Genomic DNA, 16689 nt, shown 5'->3' on the forward strand with positions numbered 1-16689 from the left:
AGAAATACCACTGTATTCTGAATAATACTGTGTTGAGCAACTGTGATGCAATTTTCAGTTGATAGCGAGTGACAAAATGACTGATCTCTGAGATGGAAAAAAAAATGGGTGGATTTTGCTGCTTAATTCATATTCCACAAACACAATATTAATCAGAATACTGTTTTTAGAAGAGCAGAACATATTAGAAATGAGCGAGTCACCACTAGCTGTATCTGTTCACACACCTAAATTATCTATACAGTATCTGTACTCGGGATGGGAGCTGGGGTAACCCCTAAGTGGGCGTGGTTTACCCAGGAATGGGTGGGGCTTAAATCTGTACATTATCATATCTGAAACTGACATGGATTGATCATAAAAGGATAAATTTCCCCAGTGTGGGACAAATAAAGGATATAAGATAAGATAAGATATCCCTTTATTTGTCCCGCAATGGGGAAATTACAGTCAGAATTCAGAAAGGAAAACGCTGGGTAGGGAGAGGGAAAAAAAACCACGCTCGAACTATCCTCTTCTGAGGATAATTTAAGTCCAGGATAAAAAAGACCCTAGCACATAAATAAGCATATGACAGTTACAACAAGTCACAAGACATAACATGTGATAAGGGGGAGGATGAATGGGAAGGGGGTGAATATCTTAATCTTAATAAATATTCTTAATTTTATGAATGAAAATTTGAGGATTTTCTTTCAGCATGAGTACGCATCATGATGAGTTGTACTTATTTCACGCTCATACTCGGCAAAATTGCATTCTCCGTAACAGAAACTCGTCTGAAACGAATAGGCTCAGCCTTCAACCATATTGTAAAAAAAAACATTTTTGAATAGACTTTAACATTAAAGGGATAGGGTTCAGTATGCCTGAGGCTCGGATAATGGGTGGATGGATGGATGGATGAATGGAAGATAAAAAGAAATACATTCCAAGCACTAAGTTAAAGTATCAGCTGCGAAAAATGAGGGAATGCTGTATGCTAGCTATGACAACGAATGGGTAAATGTGACAGCTTTACAGCTTCAGAAAACTTCCTCAATTTAAGAATGTCAATTTAAGTCAGATGGAACAAGGCGTTTTTAAAAAACATTGAAACCTAACTTTCGTATTTCAAGCATCAACCTTTTGGACAAAATGTTCATTTTCTGTCTCAAGTATCCCACATGTGTCACAGAAATCAAGTAATCAAGTACCAAAATTGTTTTTCTCAACAGATGAGTCCTTGTCAAAACGGAGGCGAATGCACATTCTCATTCAATGACTTCACATGTTTGTGTCCGGAGGACTACACAGGCGTTACTTGTGAAACTCGAATATGGTGTGTCAGTGATCCTTGTTTAAATGGTGGCTACTGCGTCAACCTTGTTAATAGATATGAATGTAAGTATCTTTATCTATTGCTTGAGCTATACACAGTGCCATGAAAAAGAGCTGCCTTCTTGAATTCTAATATTTAATTAATTATCACAGCTAACTCTTTCGGTTTTTGGGGCAATTTTTATTTTGCAAAAAAAGAAACAACCCAAGTACTATAAATACAAAATGCAGTTTGTAAACCAGGCAAGGCAAATGTATTTGTATTTCACCATATGTACACAAGGGGGAGGCACAGTGGGTGACTGGTAAGCACGCTGGCCTCACAGTGCAGAGGTGCAGAGTTCGATTCTGGCTCTGGCCTTCCTGTGTGGGGTTTGCATCTTATCGCTGTCCTTGTGTGGATTTTCTCTGGGTACTCTGGTTTTCAGAAACATGCCTGGCAGGTTAATTGAACACTCTAAATTGTCCCTCGGTGTGAATGGAAGTGCGGATGGTTGTTTGTCTATGTGTGCCCTGCGATTGGCTGGCCAGCAGTTCAGGGCGTACCACGCGTACTGCCTGAAGGCAGCTGGGATAGGCTCCAGGGAGCCCGCGATCCTGACCAGATTATGACCACTAAGAAACATCAATCATTGCAAACAAAAACAAATTCTCATAAAAAAATTACAATAATAATAATGATAATTGGGCGGCCCGGTGGGGGGGCGGGTGATTAGCGCGCCGACCTCACAGTGCAGAGGTGCCGGGCTCGATTCCAGCTCCGACCTTCCTGTGTGGAGTTTGCATGTTCTCTCCATGCTTGCGTGGGTTTTCTCCGGGTACTCGGGTTTCCTCCCACATTCCAGAAACATGCATGACAGGCTAATTGAACACTCTAAATCAGGGGTGCCCAAACTTTTTTGATCAAAGATCTACTTTTCGATCAACCAACCTCCCGCGATCGACCCGTTACCGCGCATGCGCGCATACGCACGCACGCACGCACGTACGCACGCACGCACGCACGCACGCACGTACACACCATGCCATGATGAGCAATAGTGTGACGCTGAGGCATGCGACGCACTTAGGCAGCCTATTAATGATCGTAGCTCACGCGTACCGTTTTAAAATGCTTCTCTTGGCCCTCCAGATTCCCATTCTTTGCCCGTCCCCTCGGTGAATTGTACAAAACAAACCCTGAATGAGAATAATGATCACGATAAAAGATATAGCGCAACAACTCTGATCACAAGCTGCAACTGCAGAGTGCTTGAACGCGAACAACTTCCAGTGACACAGTCACCATAGGTCAAAGATGACCTGCTTTATTTTATTTTATTTTTGATATACTTTTGTGAAAGTGAGACTGATAGAATGATTAAGTGTGCATTAACACAAAAAATAAAATACTAACACAGATGGGCACAAATGTGTTTTTTTCCCCTCTACACCCCTCGAATCAACTTGGGACCAGTCGCAATCGACATAATGGGCACCCCTGCTCTAAATTGTCCCTAGGTGTGAGTGTGAGCGCGGATGGATGTTCCTCTCTGTGTGCCCTGCGATTGGCTGGCAACTGGTTCAGGGTGTCCCTTGCTTACTGCCCGAAGACAGCTGGGATAGGCTCCAGCATGCCCCGTGACCCTTGTGAGGATAAAGCGGATCAGGAAATGGATGGATGGATGGATGGATGGATGGATGGATGAATAATGATAATTACTGACAACTGTTTTCATATGTTCCCCCTAGGTATATACAATGCAACATTCAACAACAGTCCTGTACAGTTCAGTGCTGGAGATTCCTTGGCTGAACCGGTATCTTCAATATACATGGAGCTACGGACCCGTTCTGAGAGTGCAGTTCTTTTGAGGGCCTCAAAGGGTTCTGACCTGCTGATATTAGGTCTGCTTGACTCCTCAATCTGGGTTGAGATCCACATAGCCGCCAGACCTGAGTTACTGATCTTTACCGGAGAGCGCAAAGTGAGTGATGGCAGGTGGCATCGAGTAAATGTATCCATGGCAAAGCAAGATCACAAAACTTCTCACTGGTTAATTACTGTGGATGGAATAGTTGACACCAGCAGCCTACCTAAGACCACAGGCAGTTTACACTTTCTCCATGATCAAAGTTCTGTTCTCACCATAGCAGAGAGCTTTATCGGGTGCTTAGGAGCAGTAAGGGTCGGAGGAGTTTATCTTCCATTTGTCAGTGACTTCAACACTCCACAGCAATCTCCATTCCGTTTACTTGGAAAACAAAAACTGTATTTGGGCTGTAGCGGTGTCCCTGTTTGCGATTCACATCCGTGTCGAAATGGAGCTACATGTCATGATCTCTTTAATAAATTTAACTGTCAGTGTGACTCAGGTTGGGAAGGACATCTATGTGAGACAGAAACTGATGATTGTGTTTCCCACCCCTGTGCTCATGGGAACTGTCAAGACTACTTAACTGGTTTTGAGTGTCTGTGCCACCCTGGATATTCAGGAACACTCTGTGATGTGGATATTAATGAGTGTGAACAACATGCTTGTAAACATGGAGGCACCTGTCGAGACGGAACCAACATGTACACCTGTTCATGCCCAAAAGATTACAGCGGTCCACTATGCGAGTAAATATGCAAAGCAAAACATATATAAAGTTGAATTATTATTTTAATTATTTTTTGGCATACATTACACATTAATTCATTTTCCAATAGGTGGGACTATCCACCACTACAATGTGGTAAAGATGTGCTTTGTGCAAATGAGGGAATCTGCAATGATGGCCTCTGGGGAGCTAACTGTACATGCGTTCCAGGATTTAAAGGCAAAAGGTAAGTTTCTGTTCAAGGACATATTTCTTGTCATCCTTTCAAATTGTCCCGTTCGAGATTGCTACAGTGCGTCGTCCTTTTCCAGCCAAGTCTATCTTCTGCATCCTCCTCTCTAACACCAACCGCCGTCATGTCTTCTCTCAATACATCAGCAATGTCCATTTCCGGGCCTGGAGCGCCACTGTCCTGCCTGTTTTCCATCTCTCCCGGCTGCAACACACCTGATTCAGATGATCAGCGCATCAGCCAGCTCTGAAGCAGCATTAGAACAATACTGATTATTTGAATCAGGTGTGTTGCAGCCGGCAGAAATTGAAAACAGTCAGGACAGCGGCCCTTGAGGACCGACTTTGGACACCCCTACATGCATCAACCTTCTTTTAGGAATTCCTTTCACTCTCTTTCCTGGGAGCCCCATACTCATCATATTTCTATCAATATACTCACTCTCTCTCCTCTGGACATGTCCAAACTATCTATTTTTGCAAGTTTCCTCGAGCTCTTTTTGCCTGGCAGCTCCATTCTAATCAGCCCTCTACTAAATTACTCACGATCTCCCCTTTAGACACGTCCAAACCATCTGGGTCTGCTCTCTCTAACTTTGTCCCAAACACCTCGAACCCAGCAGTCCTGACACTGTCTATTAAATGTAGCCTTGTTTATCTTGAAAGTCTCCTGGCTGGGCCTTTTCCCCTTCCCAAAGACGTTTGTTTTTGACTCATTTTGCTAGCTCCTGCGTTTCATTTTAGCGGTAACCTATCACGTGACAGAGAAGCGCGCCTTGATCTGCGTCAAGAGTAACATACTGTAGACCAGGCATGTCCAGCTCCAGGCCTGGAGGGCCACCATCCTGACTATTTTCTATCTCTCTCAGCTGCAACACACCTGATTCAGATGATCAGCTCATGATCCAGCTCTGAAGCAGCATTAGAACAATACTGATTATTTGAATCAGGTGTGTTGCTCCTGGGAGAGCTGGAAAACAGGCAGGACAGCGGCCCTTGAGGACCGACTTTGGACACCCCTGCTGTAGACGTGGGTAACAGAGAATCCGGTAAATTTTCAAAATAAAATATCTTTCAGATTCCAAAATAAATAAAAAGGAAGTTGCTTTGCTTGCTATCCCAGCTGTCTCCGGGCAGTAGGCGGGGGACACCCTGAACCGGTTGCCAGCCAATCGCAGGGCACACAGAGACGAACAACCATCCATGCTCACACTCACACCTAGGGACAATGTAGAGTGTTCAATCAGCCTGCCACACATGTTTTTGGAATGTGGGAGGAAACCGGAGAATTGTTGTAATGTAAGTTATTTATTCTTTCTGTGCAGCCCGGTACCAAATACAATACAATACAAATGACCCATGGACCGGTACCGGTCCACGGCCCGGGGTTTGGGGACCACTGCTCTAACCTTAGGTCACTCCAAAGAAAAAAACCTCAACATCTTCATTTACGACACCTTCGGATCTGCTTCCTGTTATCTCTTAAGTGCCTCTGTATCTAATTCTTACATTATGGCCGATGTCATCACTATAAACGTTTCCCTTCATCCTAGCAGGGTCTCTTTTAAGACACTCGAGACTTTCCTCCATGCATTCCTACCTGGTTGGATCTGTATCTTTCTGTCCTTATTGCAGTTCCTATTTCCCTGCACCATAGACCCAAAGTATTTAAAGTCATTCACCCTGGGTATATGTTCTCCCTGTAGTCTCGCACTTCCTAAGTAGGAATTGTGATAGCCCGGGAGCCACATTGAAGCACCTGAATTTCCTAAGGTGAATTGAATGTGCTGAAAGACTTAAATTTCAAATAGGAACGATTTGTTATGTTGCATGTGCCTTTTGGAATTAATAGTACATTTTTAGTGGAAAATTTTTGAATTTTATGAAAAATTTGAATTTTTGTACGAACAAAAAGAAATAGTCCAGAATTCTTGCAGTGTGTTAAAATTGGATTTGTGTGATTCAGCGAATTATGTGGAATGTATAAATTTGTGATATTTTTGGCTGAAATATTCACAAAATTGCTGTGGGAATTTTGAAATGTTTGATATGTGTGAATTTTTGTAAGGTTGAAATTTGTTCCCAAGGTGAAATGATTGAGCTGAATACAGTATTTTGATTTTCCAAGGGGATTGAAGTTAATCTGTTTTGTTGAATGTCTCATTCGGAATGAATTGGTGTTTTTTTGGGGGGGGGGGGGGGTTGGCGAAAATAATATTTACTAAATATTTTGAAATTGGAATTGAGAGTGAATCGGATGAAAACGCGGGAGGAGATGCAGGACAAAAAAAGTGGTCAGAATGATACTAATACAAAAAACCCCCAGGAGTAACATTTGTGTGAAGACTGAGACACTGAAACACTACACAGCAGTATGGCAGTTCGTGACTCAGAGAAACTAAGGCTAACACAAAAAGTTCTGAATTGAAATTAGCTGCGCTTAGTCAGCTGCCAGTAAGATGGCTTCACTTCTTTCGACGGCAAGTAAGCGGCATTGTTAGTGCTTTCATATATAAATCCGCAGATGGGGGCGATGACAAGGTCTTCTTCTGTTAGGCATAAAAGTCTTGGGGAGGAGGCACTGATGAGCGATGTCTGCTACCCTGTGGTTAACACTGGTATGACATCTTTCACTGGCTGGGCAACAATAAATTTTTTCTCTTTTCCCAAATTTATCAAAGGCCACTCCAAGAGTGGCTGTGAGACAGTTGCCCATCCCTCCTCTACACAGGGGTAAAAGAATTTAAAGCATTTAGGAGGTTTAATGTTTCAGAAACACATATGCTCTCATGTGTTACAGATGTGAACTGGAGATTGATGAGTGTGGCTCCAACCCCTGTCGACATGGTGCGACCTGTTTGGATCGGTTAAATAGGTTTGTGTGTGAATGCCCACCAGGATACAGTGGGCCAGTCTGTGAAACCAATGTAAGTGCTGTATTGTTGTTTTGAAAAAATGTTTTTCAGGATCACAGCATGATCCATTACTGCAGGGGTGGCCAACGAGTCAGAGACTAAGAGCAACACACACACACACACGCACACACACACACACACACACACACACACACACACACACACACACACACACACACACACACACACACACAAGAGCAGGCGTGGGCAAACTTTTTGGCTCGAGGGCCACAACGAGTTGTAAAATTTGACAGAGGGGCCGAGCCAAGAATTATATGAATTACATACAGGATTTGACCTATTAATGATTAATTTAATTACATTTCAGTTGAATAAACACAGAGGAAAACTCACCATCAGTTTCAGTGGGAACGGTGTTGTTGAGCTCCCTGTTTTGTCAGTGCATCAAAGTCTGGAGTAAGTTTTGTTGTGGCGATTCTCAGGATAGATCCGAGGTGTTGGTCAGTTATCCTGGATCTGTGACGGGCTTTGTTCATGTTCATAACACTGAATGTCTGTTCACATACATAGGTCGAGCCAAACAAGGCCAGCATCTTCAGTGCCGTCCTCCGTAGGTTTGGAAAGGTGGCTTGGTTCAGTGAAGCATAAAAGTCGTTAAGTTTAAGAGTGTTGAACTTTTCCTTCAAGATGGCATCAGACTGAAGATCGATCAGTTCCAATTGCACTTCATGTGGTACTGTTTCAGGGTCTTGTGAGAAGGGACAAGACACGAGCTGAAGTGACTTTTCAATGTTTTCAAAATCAGAGAACCGGCGACTGAATTCTCTGTGCAGGTCATCTAGTCATCCAGTGATTTGTTGTATTTCTTTGCATATTGCGTCGCCTCTTTCGTGTCAAGTGTGGCGAAATGAGTGAAGGATGCGTTCGCAAATTGTCTGGAGAATAAAACAAGCTTAGATTTGAACGCTGTAACATGTTTGTACATGTCGTGCACAAACTGATCTTTCCCCTGCAGTTTCACATTCAGCTCATTCAAGTGTGAAAATACCTCCACAGCAAACGCAAAATCACAAAGCCAGTTCTGGTCTTGTAGCTCAGGAAATTCGTCAGATTTCTCATTGAACTCTAAAAATGCGGCAATCTCCTCTTTCAGGTCCCACAGGCGTTGAAACACTTTGCCCAAACTTAACCACCGGACACGAGAGTGGTAAAGTAAGTCCTGATGATCCGCATCAATTTCCTTCAGGAACGTGATGAACTGATGATGCTGGAGTCCCCTTGCGCGTATAAAGTTAACAAGTTTTACGACTGGATTCACAACATGGTTAAGCTGCAATACAGACTTGCAAAGTGATTCCTGATGGATGATACAGTGAAGGAAAATCACATCCTGTTCAGGGTTTTCCTCTTTTACTTTATCCTGAATTCGTTTCAGCAGCCCAACGTTTTTTCCTGTTAAATTTGGTGATCCATCCGTCGTGACATTGGCAAGTTTACTCCAGGGTAGTTTATGTTTCTCGATGGCAGCAGACACCTTGTCATACAAATCCTCTCCCCGCGTTGTTCCCTTCAGGGACTCCATGGTCAAAAACTCCTCCGTTATCTCAAAGCTGTCATTTATTCCTCTGATAAAAATTAGGGGCTGCGCTGTGTCTTTGATATCATTACTTTCATCCAGTGCAAGTGAATATAACTGAAAGAACTCTGCCTTATTGTTTAGCTGGCTAGCTATATGTTCATCAATTAGTTCACACGGCGAGTCACAATCCGACGTGACAAACTGATTTTTTCAAACTTGCCTTGACTTTCTGGACATAGAACACCTGTAGTCTCCACCGTGCAGTCTTTCAAAAACTCACCTTCGGAGAAAGGCTTGCTAGCTTGTGCTAATTTGAATGCCAACAAAAAGTTTGCCTTGGTAGTTGACTCCTGAAGGCAGTTTGTCGGTGAAAGAAAATTTGCTGGGTCAGTAAATTGTCTGCCAACCTCTCAGCCGTAGCTGCCCGTTCTTGCGCCGACAGCTTGCTGGCGTAATTGGCATGCTTCGTAGCAAACTGACGGCTAATAAGATAAGATAAAATAAGAAAAACCTTTATTAGTCTCGCAATGGAGAAATTCCCAATTCACAGCAGCAAAGTTATGAAAGGACGAAGTAGAACAACAAAATATAGGAGCTGCTGGAAAGGCAGCCACTCTCGCGGCGCCATTTTGAAGTCAATATTGTACTCCTTAAAAACCGCGACACTTTCTTGGCATATCAAGCATACAGCCTTTGATCGGACTTCTTTAAACAAATATTTTGTTGTCCATTCTGTGTTAAACACTCGGCACTCACTGTCGACTTTTCTTTTCTTTGATAAACTCATGTTTGTTTTTAGAAGGGGGAAAGCTTTACCGGGAGAACCGAGAAGGCGAGTGCTTCTTCTGGGAAAAGCTTAACCGCGAAGAAGAGGGGCCAAATGCTCAAGCGCGCCATCTATTGGGGAAATGTGGGCATTACAGGGAAAACAATATTATTAATTTTATATTTTGATATAACTGGGAGATGTTTGGCGGGCCGGATTAAAAAGACCAACGGGCCATATATGGCCCGCGGGCCGTATTATGCCCATGTCTGCACTAGAGCTAAGATCTGTCCTAAAAAATCGAGCCCGACCCGATCGGGCCCGATCACCTAACTTGATATGCAGGTCCGAGCCTGAAGCAAACCCGACATTTCATATTTTATCTGTGAGGACTCGGGAGGAGGAGGGGTGATTTCTGATAACAAAGCCTGTCTTTTGTAACGAAATCTAAGTTAAACAAAACTGTATAAACATTTACATCTTTTATATTTCTGTTTCTGAAGAAGTTACATTAACCAACGATTTCCCATCATTGACAATTTTTTTTTAAGAATGGACGGGGAAATTCTAAGGCCGTCCGTCATTTTGACGGGGTGAAAATTGGGCCGTTAAACCACAGCAGCTGAACGTCCTTAAGAATCTAGCGCGGCACTTTAAGAGAGAGAAGCAGAGAGACAAAGACGAACACTGACGGGTGGATACGCGACAGAGACTGGAAGGAGTTCTAAGAATTGTCATTGCAAGAGTTTAGTACAGTACGTGTTGTGATGAGGCGACTTCTGTTTTTTGCGAACCACGGTCTCTCGTGGCCAAAACAATTTACGGCCTCGAAAAAAAAAAAGGTCAGTGAGAGAGAAGCCCAACCCGAAGCAATGATTGATAATTTTAGGCCCGAAATTGGGGTCGGGTCGGGTCGGGCTCGGGCGGCCCGATCTTACCTCTAACACACACACACACACTTATTTGGCCAAAGAGATCAACTTTTGAAGTGACCAACTTCCCACAATTGACCCGATCGCGCACATGCAATCATACACACACACACGTACACACACACACACACACATGCGCGCGCATGCGGGTGCACAGTCATGCACCCGCGCACAGTCATGCACCCGCGCACATAAGAACGCATGTCACTATGAGTAACAGCTGGAACGGCCTGAACATGAATGAAAGCTAAAGACACAAACACGCAAATCTTTTTTTCCCCCACCCATTTCCTCCTCCCACCCCTTGCGGTCGACTTGGGACCAGTCCGCTGGCTCCCGGTCGATTGCGATCGACATATTGGACATCCCTGCCTTAAAATCAGTAATTCGCTGACTAGCTTAGCGCTTAGCGCCGTTGTTTGCGCATGAGCGGTGATTCAGTCAAATGACTGATTGCCCTCTATGTCAATCAAGTAATGCGATTGATGATAGGCTGAGGTAGTACGTTCTGTGTATTTAGCGCCTTTGTTTGAATGGCAGCACCACTGCCAAGGTGTTTTCGACGCTTGTCGTGTGAAAGCCCGGGAGCCGCATTGAACCAGCCAAAGAACCGCATGCGGCTTGTGAGCCGCGGGTTGGGCACCCCTGCATTACTGCAATAGATTGTTGGTTAGCTAGCCTTAACCTAGCCCAGAATAAATGAAAGCCTCAACCTCCCCTTCCCCCGCCACACACACACACGCACACACACACACACACACACACACACACACACACTCACACACACACACACACATGCACAAACTCGACACCACTGTTCCCTCTAATTTACCATACATCCGAGCATTCACACAAACTACCTCAGCATTCCTTGGACCACGGTGAGCAACATTGAAGTGTATGCAGAAAAGTGGTGAAGATTGCACGACTGTCTGTGTCCTATGTGTTGTGTTGTGTTATTTTTGTTATTTTGACTTCAAAATGGCGCCATGTGAGTGGCTGCATTTCCACCAGCTCCTATATTTTGTTGTTCTACTTCTTCCTTTCATAACTATGCTGCTGTGAATTGGGAATTTCTCCATTGCGAGACTAATCTTATTTACACCAGTGGTGGCCAATCCGCAGCTCGCGAGCTGCATGCGGCTCTTTGGCTGCTTCCATGTGGCTCCCGGGCTTTCACATGACAAGCATCAAAAACTCGGCAGTGGCGCTGCCTATCAAACAACGGTGCTAAGCACAGCAGAATTTATTATGTCAGCCTATCATCAATCCTGTTACTTGATTGACACACAGGGCAACAAGTGGTGCTCATGCGCAAACAACAGCATGCTAAGCTAGCCAGCGAATTACCTCTGATTTTAAGGCAGGGGTACCCATACCTCGATCGCGATCGACCAGGATCCAGTGGACTGGTCCCAAGTCGACTGCGAGGGGTGGGAGGAGGAAATGGGGGTAGGGGAAGATCTGTGTGTTTCAGTTTCGTTCATGAGAGGGGACGTTCTGGCTGTTGCTCATTGTGGCATGCATGTGTGTGCTTTTTGGGTGCCCGCGTGCGTGCGTGTGTGTATATGCTTGCAAGTGCGCGATCAGGTTGATCGCGGGAGGTTGGTCATCTTCAAAAGACGATCTTAGGTCAAAAAAGTTTCACCTATGTGGCAAGTAGTAAGTAACTGCTGCAGCTCGCATGCAGACAGTGCCTGCTTCGAGTGGCAACAACGGATGACAAGCCAGATTGGAAGAGTATTGTTCAAGAGAAGGCGCTAAGTAACACTTAAAAGAAAAACTTTATTATATTTTTGTTTGTGGACTGGAGTTGAACTGAGAGTTTGTGTGTGTGAGTGCACACAATAGTCATTGTTGAAAATGACTGGCCTATGGTCTTAGTACCGTAGGAGTCAATTTCTGTCATTATCATGTTGGTGTGTGACATTTACAATAAATCTGTCTGAGCAAATGTCTGTGTGTGTGTGTGTGTGTGTGTGTGTGCGTGTGTGTGTGAGTGAGGAAGGGATGCGGTGATGTTTATGTATGTATGATGTTGATCTTTGCAGTAACACAGTAAAAAAATCGACTCTTAGTCACTGACTGGTTTGCCACCCCTGATTAACACGATGGCTAAACTACTATCACCGGTCCAAAATCTGAGATCATAATAAAATACCCAAGATTTAAGATATCCTTTATTTGTCCCGCAATGGGGAAATTTAAAGTCAGAGTTCAGAAAGGAAACCACAAGGTAGGGAGAGGGAAAAAAAACCCACGCTCGAACTATCCTTCTTTTAGGGCACTGATATCAAAGTCAAGGCCCTGGGGCCAGATCTGGCCCCCCAGGTCATTTTATGTGGCCCGTGAAAGCAAATGATGTGTGTCAACTTTCTAAAATGTGTACCAAAATGTCCAATTGTCATGTGTAATAAATAACATTGAGATATTGCTACCCTTTTTACACTCGCTCGAACAAAATTGAACAAACTATTATAATCGACTTGACTGATTTAAAAACTACTTTATTTGTTGTGTACAAGTACTCATTTTGTGGTTTCACTGTCATAACGGTCTTTCGAGGGAAGACGTAACTCCAAATTGGCCCGTGACTAAAATGAGTTTGACCATTAGCACAGATTTCATCATACTTTTGAAAAAGTCGGGTGACATTGAGCCATGGGTGGTATCAGCTGTTGAAACATTTCAAGCAAATATTGAAAAACGTATATCTTAACTTCATATGTGCATATATACATACCGTATTAGCCCGAAAATAAGATGGCCCTGATTATAAGACGACCCCCTCTTTTTCAAAACTCAAGTTTGAAAAAAGACTTTTTGAACACCAAATTAATTTTTATACAGAAAATAATTACAGTCCATCTGAAACAAATGATTATAACAATATATTTGAGAGAAAAATCATGTTATTTTGCCTCATTCAAATCTTAATATCTGAACATCTAAATATGTAAACTAAAGTGCAATCACATTCGTAAATGAATGGCTTCTGGTTTTTGAACTGTAAATTACATCATAACTTCTCCTTAGCTGCCTGTTAACCTTGCCGATCTTCGACCCACTTTTCTCCAGATTGTTGCTACGTTTCTCCATTTTCTGTTATCTCTTCTATTATTTTCTTCTCTTTTCCTTGTTACCGCTACAGTGAAACTCCTCTAGAACGAAACCTACATGGCCGAAAATACGTATAATATGTGAAAAAATCTTCATGCATTAACACAATTCCCATTCTCCTGCCCCCCATATGACGAAAACCCCCCTGTGGCGTTATACGAAATCATTTTCTCTGCTCCAGCCTCGCGAAGACATTCACTACAACGAAGTCTTATCCAACAGTAACCTCTACTGGTATATTCGGAAACGGCAACAGCAACCACACTGGTTTACATAGTGAACGATGTTTATTTCGGTCACAGCTGCGAGTTTCCTGGACTCAACATACTCATAGCTGCTCTGCCATTGGCTTACCGAGCATCATCCTGGCCTCCGATTGGCCAAGAGGGACCTCACTGTTTTGCTATAATGGCTACAAAACTGACCTTTTGATGTCAAGCAGTTAAGACAAGAAGAGCTCTGATGCTGGAAGAGAGGGTAAAAGTGATCAAAATGAAAGACGGAGCAAGCAAAATAAAAGACATTATCCAAGAAATTGATGTACCGTATTTTCACGACCATTCGGCGCACCGTGTTGTTGGGCGCAGTCTCAGTAGGGGTGCTATTTCTGTATTTGACACATACACAAAAAGCACTGTATTATTGGGCGCAGCCAGGCATGGTGAAACATATGCCAGCTTAAACATACGGCATGCATGCACGCACGCTAAAAACACATTTTTAAAAAGGCAATGAAAGCAAAACTGTGTTCGGTTGTACTTTATTTCGCTATTTTACAATGTACTCACTCGACTGGTACCTGCTAGGGGCGTGCCTTTAGCGTCCTCTTACATGCCCACCCTTCACTCATTGGCGACTGGTACCTGCTAGGGGCGTGCCTTTAGCGTCCTCTTACACGCCCACCCTTCACTCATTGGCGACTGGTACCTGCGAGGGGCGTGCCTTTAGCGTCCTCTTACACGCCCACCCTTCACTCATTGGGGACTGGTACCTGCTAGGGACGTGCCTTTTGCGTCCTCTTACACGCCCACCCTTCACTCATTGGCGGACTTCCGCATGCCTGTCGTCACTCACTCCGCCTTTTCTCTATATAAACAGCGTGTCGGCCAAAGGTGCTCTCAGTCAGGCTTTGGAACTCGGCGCATACACTAGATGCTTTGCATTATAAGGCGTCCTGTCAATTTTGGAGAAAATTAAAGACTTTTAATGGCGCCTTATTGTCGTGAAAATACGGTAAGTGAAAGTGACTGCTGATCGTAAATTTCGCAATTTCTTTCCCTTTTTTTCTTTCAACACTGACAATATGAAGTGTCAAATAAGTGTGTACTCATACTTATGCACTATTGGAATAAAAATAGAGTACACATACATTTGTGTGTGTGTGTACACATACGTTTGTGTGTGTGTGTGTGGGTGTGTGTATGCTTACTTCTAAGATCAAATTTGCTACAGTGAAAACCCCCTGTTGTGAAAAACTTCTTGCTGAAAACATGATTTCGTTGTAGAGGAGTTTCACTGTATTTTTATTTTTCTTCTTTGTGCTACTGCTATATTTATTTTTATTCTTCGAGACGGGTTCACTTTGGCCTGGGGAGTCAAGTTCAGCATTCGCGTCAATGATATCTGGCGCCATCTAGCGTCGTGAATGGGTATAACGTCTAGACCCCGAATATAAGACGACCCCCACTTTTTCAGTCTTATTTCAATGCAAAAAACACCGTCTTATATTCGGGCCAATACGGTATATGCGACCTTCATATTATCACACTACAGTCTCATCACTTCAGCCCAATGTTTGTTCTTTTTGCCTTTGCAGACACAAGCCAATAAACAAGAAACGGCCTGGCTGGTCACGTCTGTCACCTTGTTGTCCCTTTCCATGCTAGTTTTAATATGTGGTTTGACCTTCATGATTTTAACAACAAGAAAGAAGCGCCAGTCAGAGGGAGTTTACAGCCCCAGCTCTGAAGAGCTGGCCGGGGCTCGGTTGAAGATGGACAGAATGCTCAAAATTCCACCAGAGGAAAGACTCATTTGACAGAAGTCATCGACCACATGGAAAATATCAAACTTTTGCAGTTTGTATCTGTTTTATAGTGAACTTAGTATTGCATTTGAGAGTCCCAGATATAAAGTAAATTTGTACAGCATGAAACTTGTATATTTTGTGAACTTAAAAGAACAGTATATGACAGTAATTCCATATACAGCATCCTTTGTAGATGTGTGCCGTGTCAAACTTACATGAGTTCAACAACCATCAGTCAACTTACATATTGCAAGCAGGGACTGCTGTGGCCTAGATTTAGCCTGAGAATATTCGTCAGCTTGGGGGTGGAGGTTTGGGGCGGCTTGGTATGGTTGTTGGTCAACATGCTTGGAAAATAAAATAATGGTCATTGTGAGGGTGGGTGAGGGGAAAACAGCCAATTCTTCAGACAGGTGACATGCGCCAAAAATTATTCTTCGACTGGGGCCCTCATGTGCCATTATTTTGTGGTGTCATTTGGTAATCTGCCAAAATTCTTGATGGTGGGAATGTTTGGCCACTTAACGATTCGATTACGATTCAAGAGCTACGATTGGATTAAAAAAAACGAATATTGAGGCATCTTTATCTATATTGATGCCTTTTTTCACAACACACATTGTTTGTTTTCCCTGAGTTAGGGTTCACTTACGATTTTTAAAAACCCTATTTCTAACAAGAAACAAGAGATGAATTAATTTTCATGATATTTTATGAAAATGCTTCCAAGATGGAATGTTGCCACATTTGTGCAATGCTTTTATCAATAACCATTGAAAAAAGAATTGTTTTGCCAAACTAAATGGCATTTTGTAAAAAAAAAAAAAAAAAAACACAAAACTTATGTTTTGCCTCATTAACATGAAATTAAATGACTGAACACAAAAACTACCAATTAATTACAAATATGCCTGTACTTCAGTAACAGCAGCTTGAAATTTTGTTTTGCTTATTTTGCTCACCTGAGTGACATAAATTTATAATTATATTTAACTGTATTTTAAATTTGAATAAAATTGTGGCTCGTATTTACAAAAATATCAACTTGACTTTCAGACACAGGCACCCTCTTGCGGTTTAAGGTGAATATAATGTAAAATGATATAATGAGTTAATCATTTCACACACAAGTCGCTCCAGAGTAGAAGGTGCACCCATGGTCAATCATAAAAAAAATAGCGATTTATAATTCGGAAAATACGGTAGCAACAACAAGAGCCAGCCTTTTTTCAGACTCCTCGGTCGGGGTGGTA

At 43.0% G+C, this 16689-nt stretch overlaps 2 protein-coding genes across 3 annotated transcripts in view; one reads left to right on the forward strand and one right to left on the reverse strand.

The window, feature by feature from the left end:
- The window catches only part of crb2a (crumbs cell polarity complex component 2a), a 55622-nt gene extending 40018 nt beyond the window's left edge, over window positions 1–15604 (forward strand). The window contains exons 9-14 of one of the 2 annotated variants that reach the window (XR_015103553.1): window positions 1218–1383; window positions 3052–3287; window positions 3796–3922; window positions 4013–4129; window positions 6935–7061; window positions 15224–15363. Coding sequence is in view for 1 of the 2 variants with exons in the window: in XM_086135527.1 (XP_085991653.1) it covers window positions 1218–1383; window positions 3052–3922; window positions 4013–4129; window positions 6935–7061; window positions 15224–15445 (1503 nt within the window). In the remaining variant the exon portion in view is untranslated. Of the gene's footprint in view, window positions 1–1217; window positions 1384–3051; window positions 3923–4012; window positions 4130–6934; window positions 7062–15223 lie in introns of both variants that reach the window. The other variant, XM_086135527.1, reaches the window with a different exon arrangement.
- On the reverse strand, window positions 7849–8592 carry LOC147192166 (general transcription factor II-I repeat domain-containing protein 2-like). The gene has a single exon (XM_086134681.1). It carries the CDS (start codon window positions 8590–8592, stop codon window positions 7849–7851), a length of 744 nt encoding a protein of 247 aa, XP_085990807.1.
- Window positions 15605–16689: the final 1085 nt, after the last annotated feature.

This window comes from Hippocampus guttulatus, chromosome 17 (assembly GCF_054856545.1).
Source record: "Hippocampus guttulatus isolate MCC_2025c chromosome 17, RoL_Hgut_1.0, whole genome shotgun sequence".
Taxonomy (NCBI): Eukaryota; Metazoa; Chordata; class Actinopteri; order Syngnathiformes; family Syngnathidae; genus Hippocampus; species Hippocampus guttulatus.

Excerpts from the sequence above, each read along its gene's own strand:
- LOC147192166 (XM_086134681.1), bottom strand. The coding sequence starts at position 8,592 with ATGGAGTCCCTGAAGGGAACAACGCGGGGAGAGGATTTGTATGACAAG.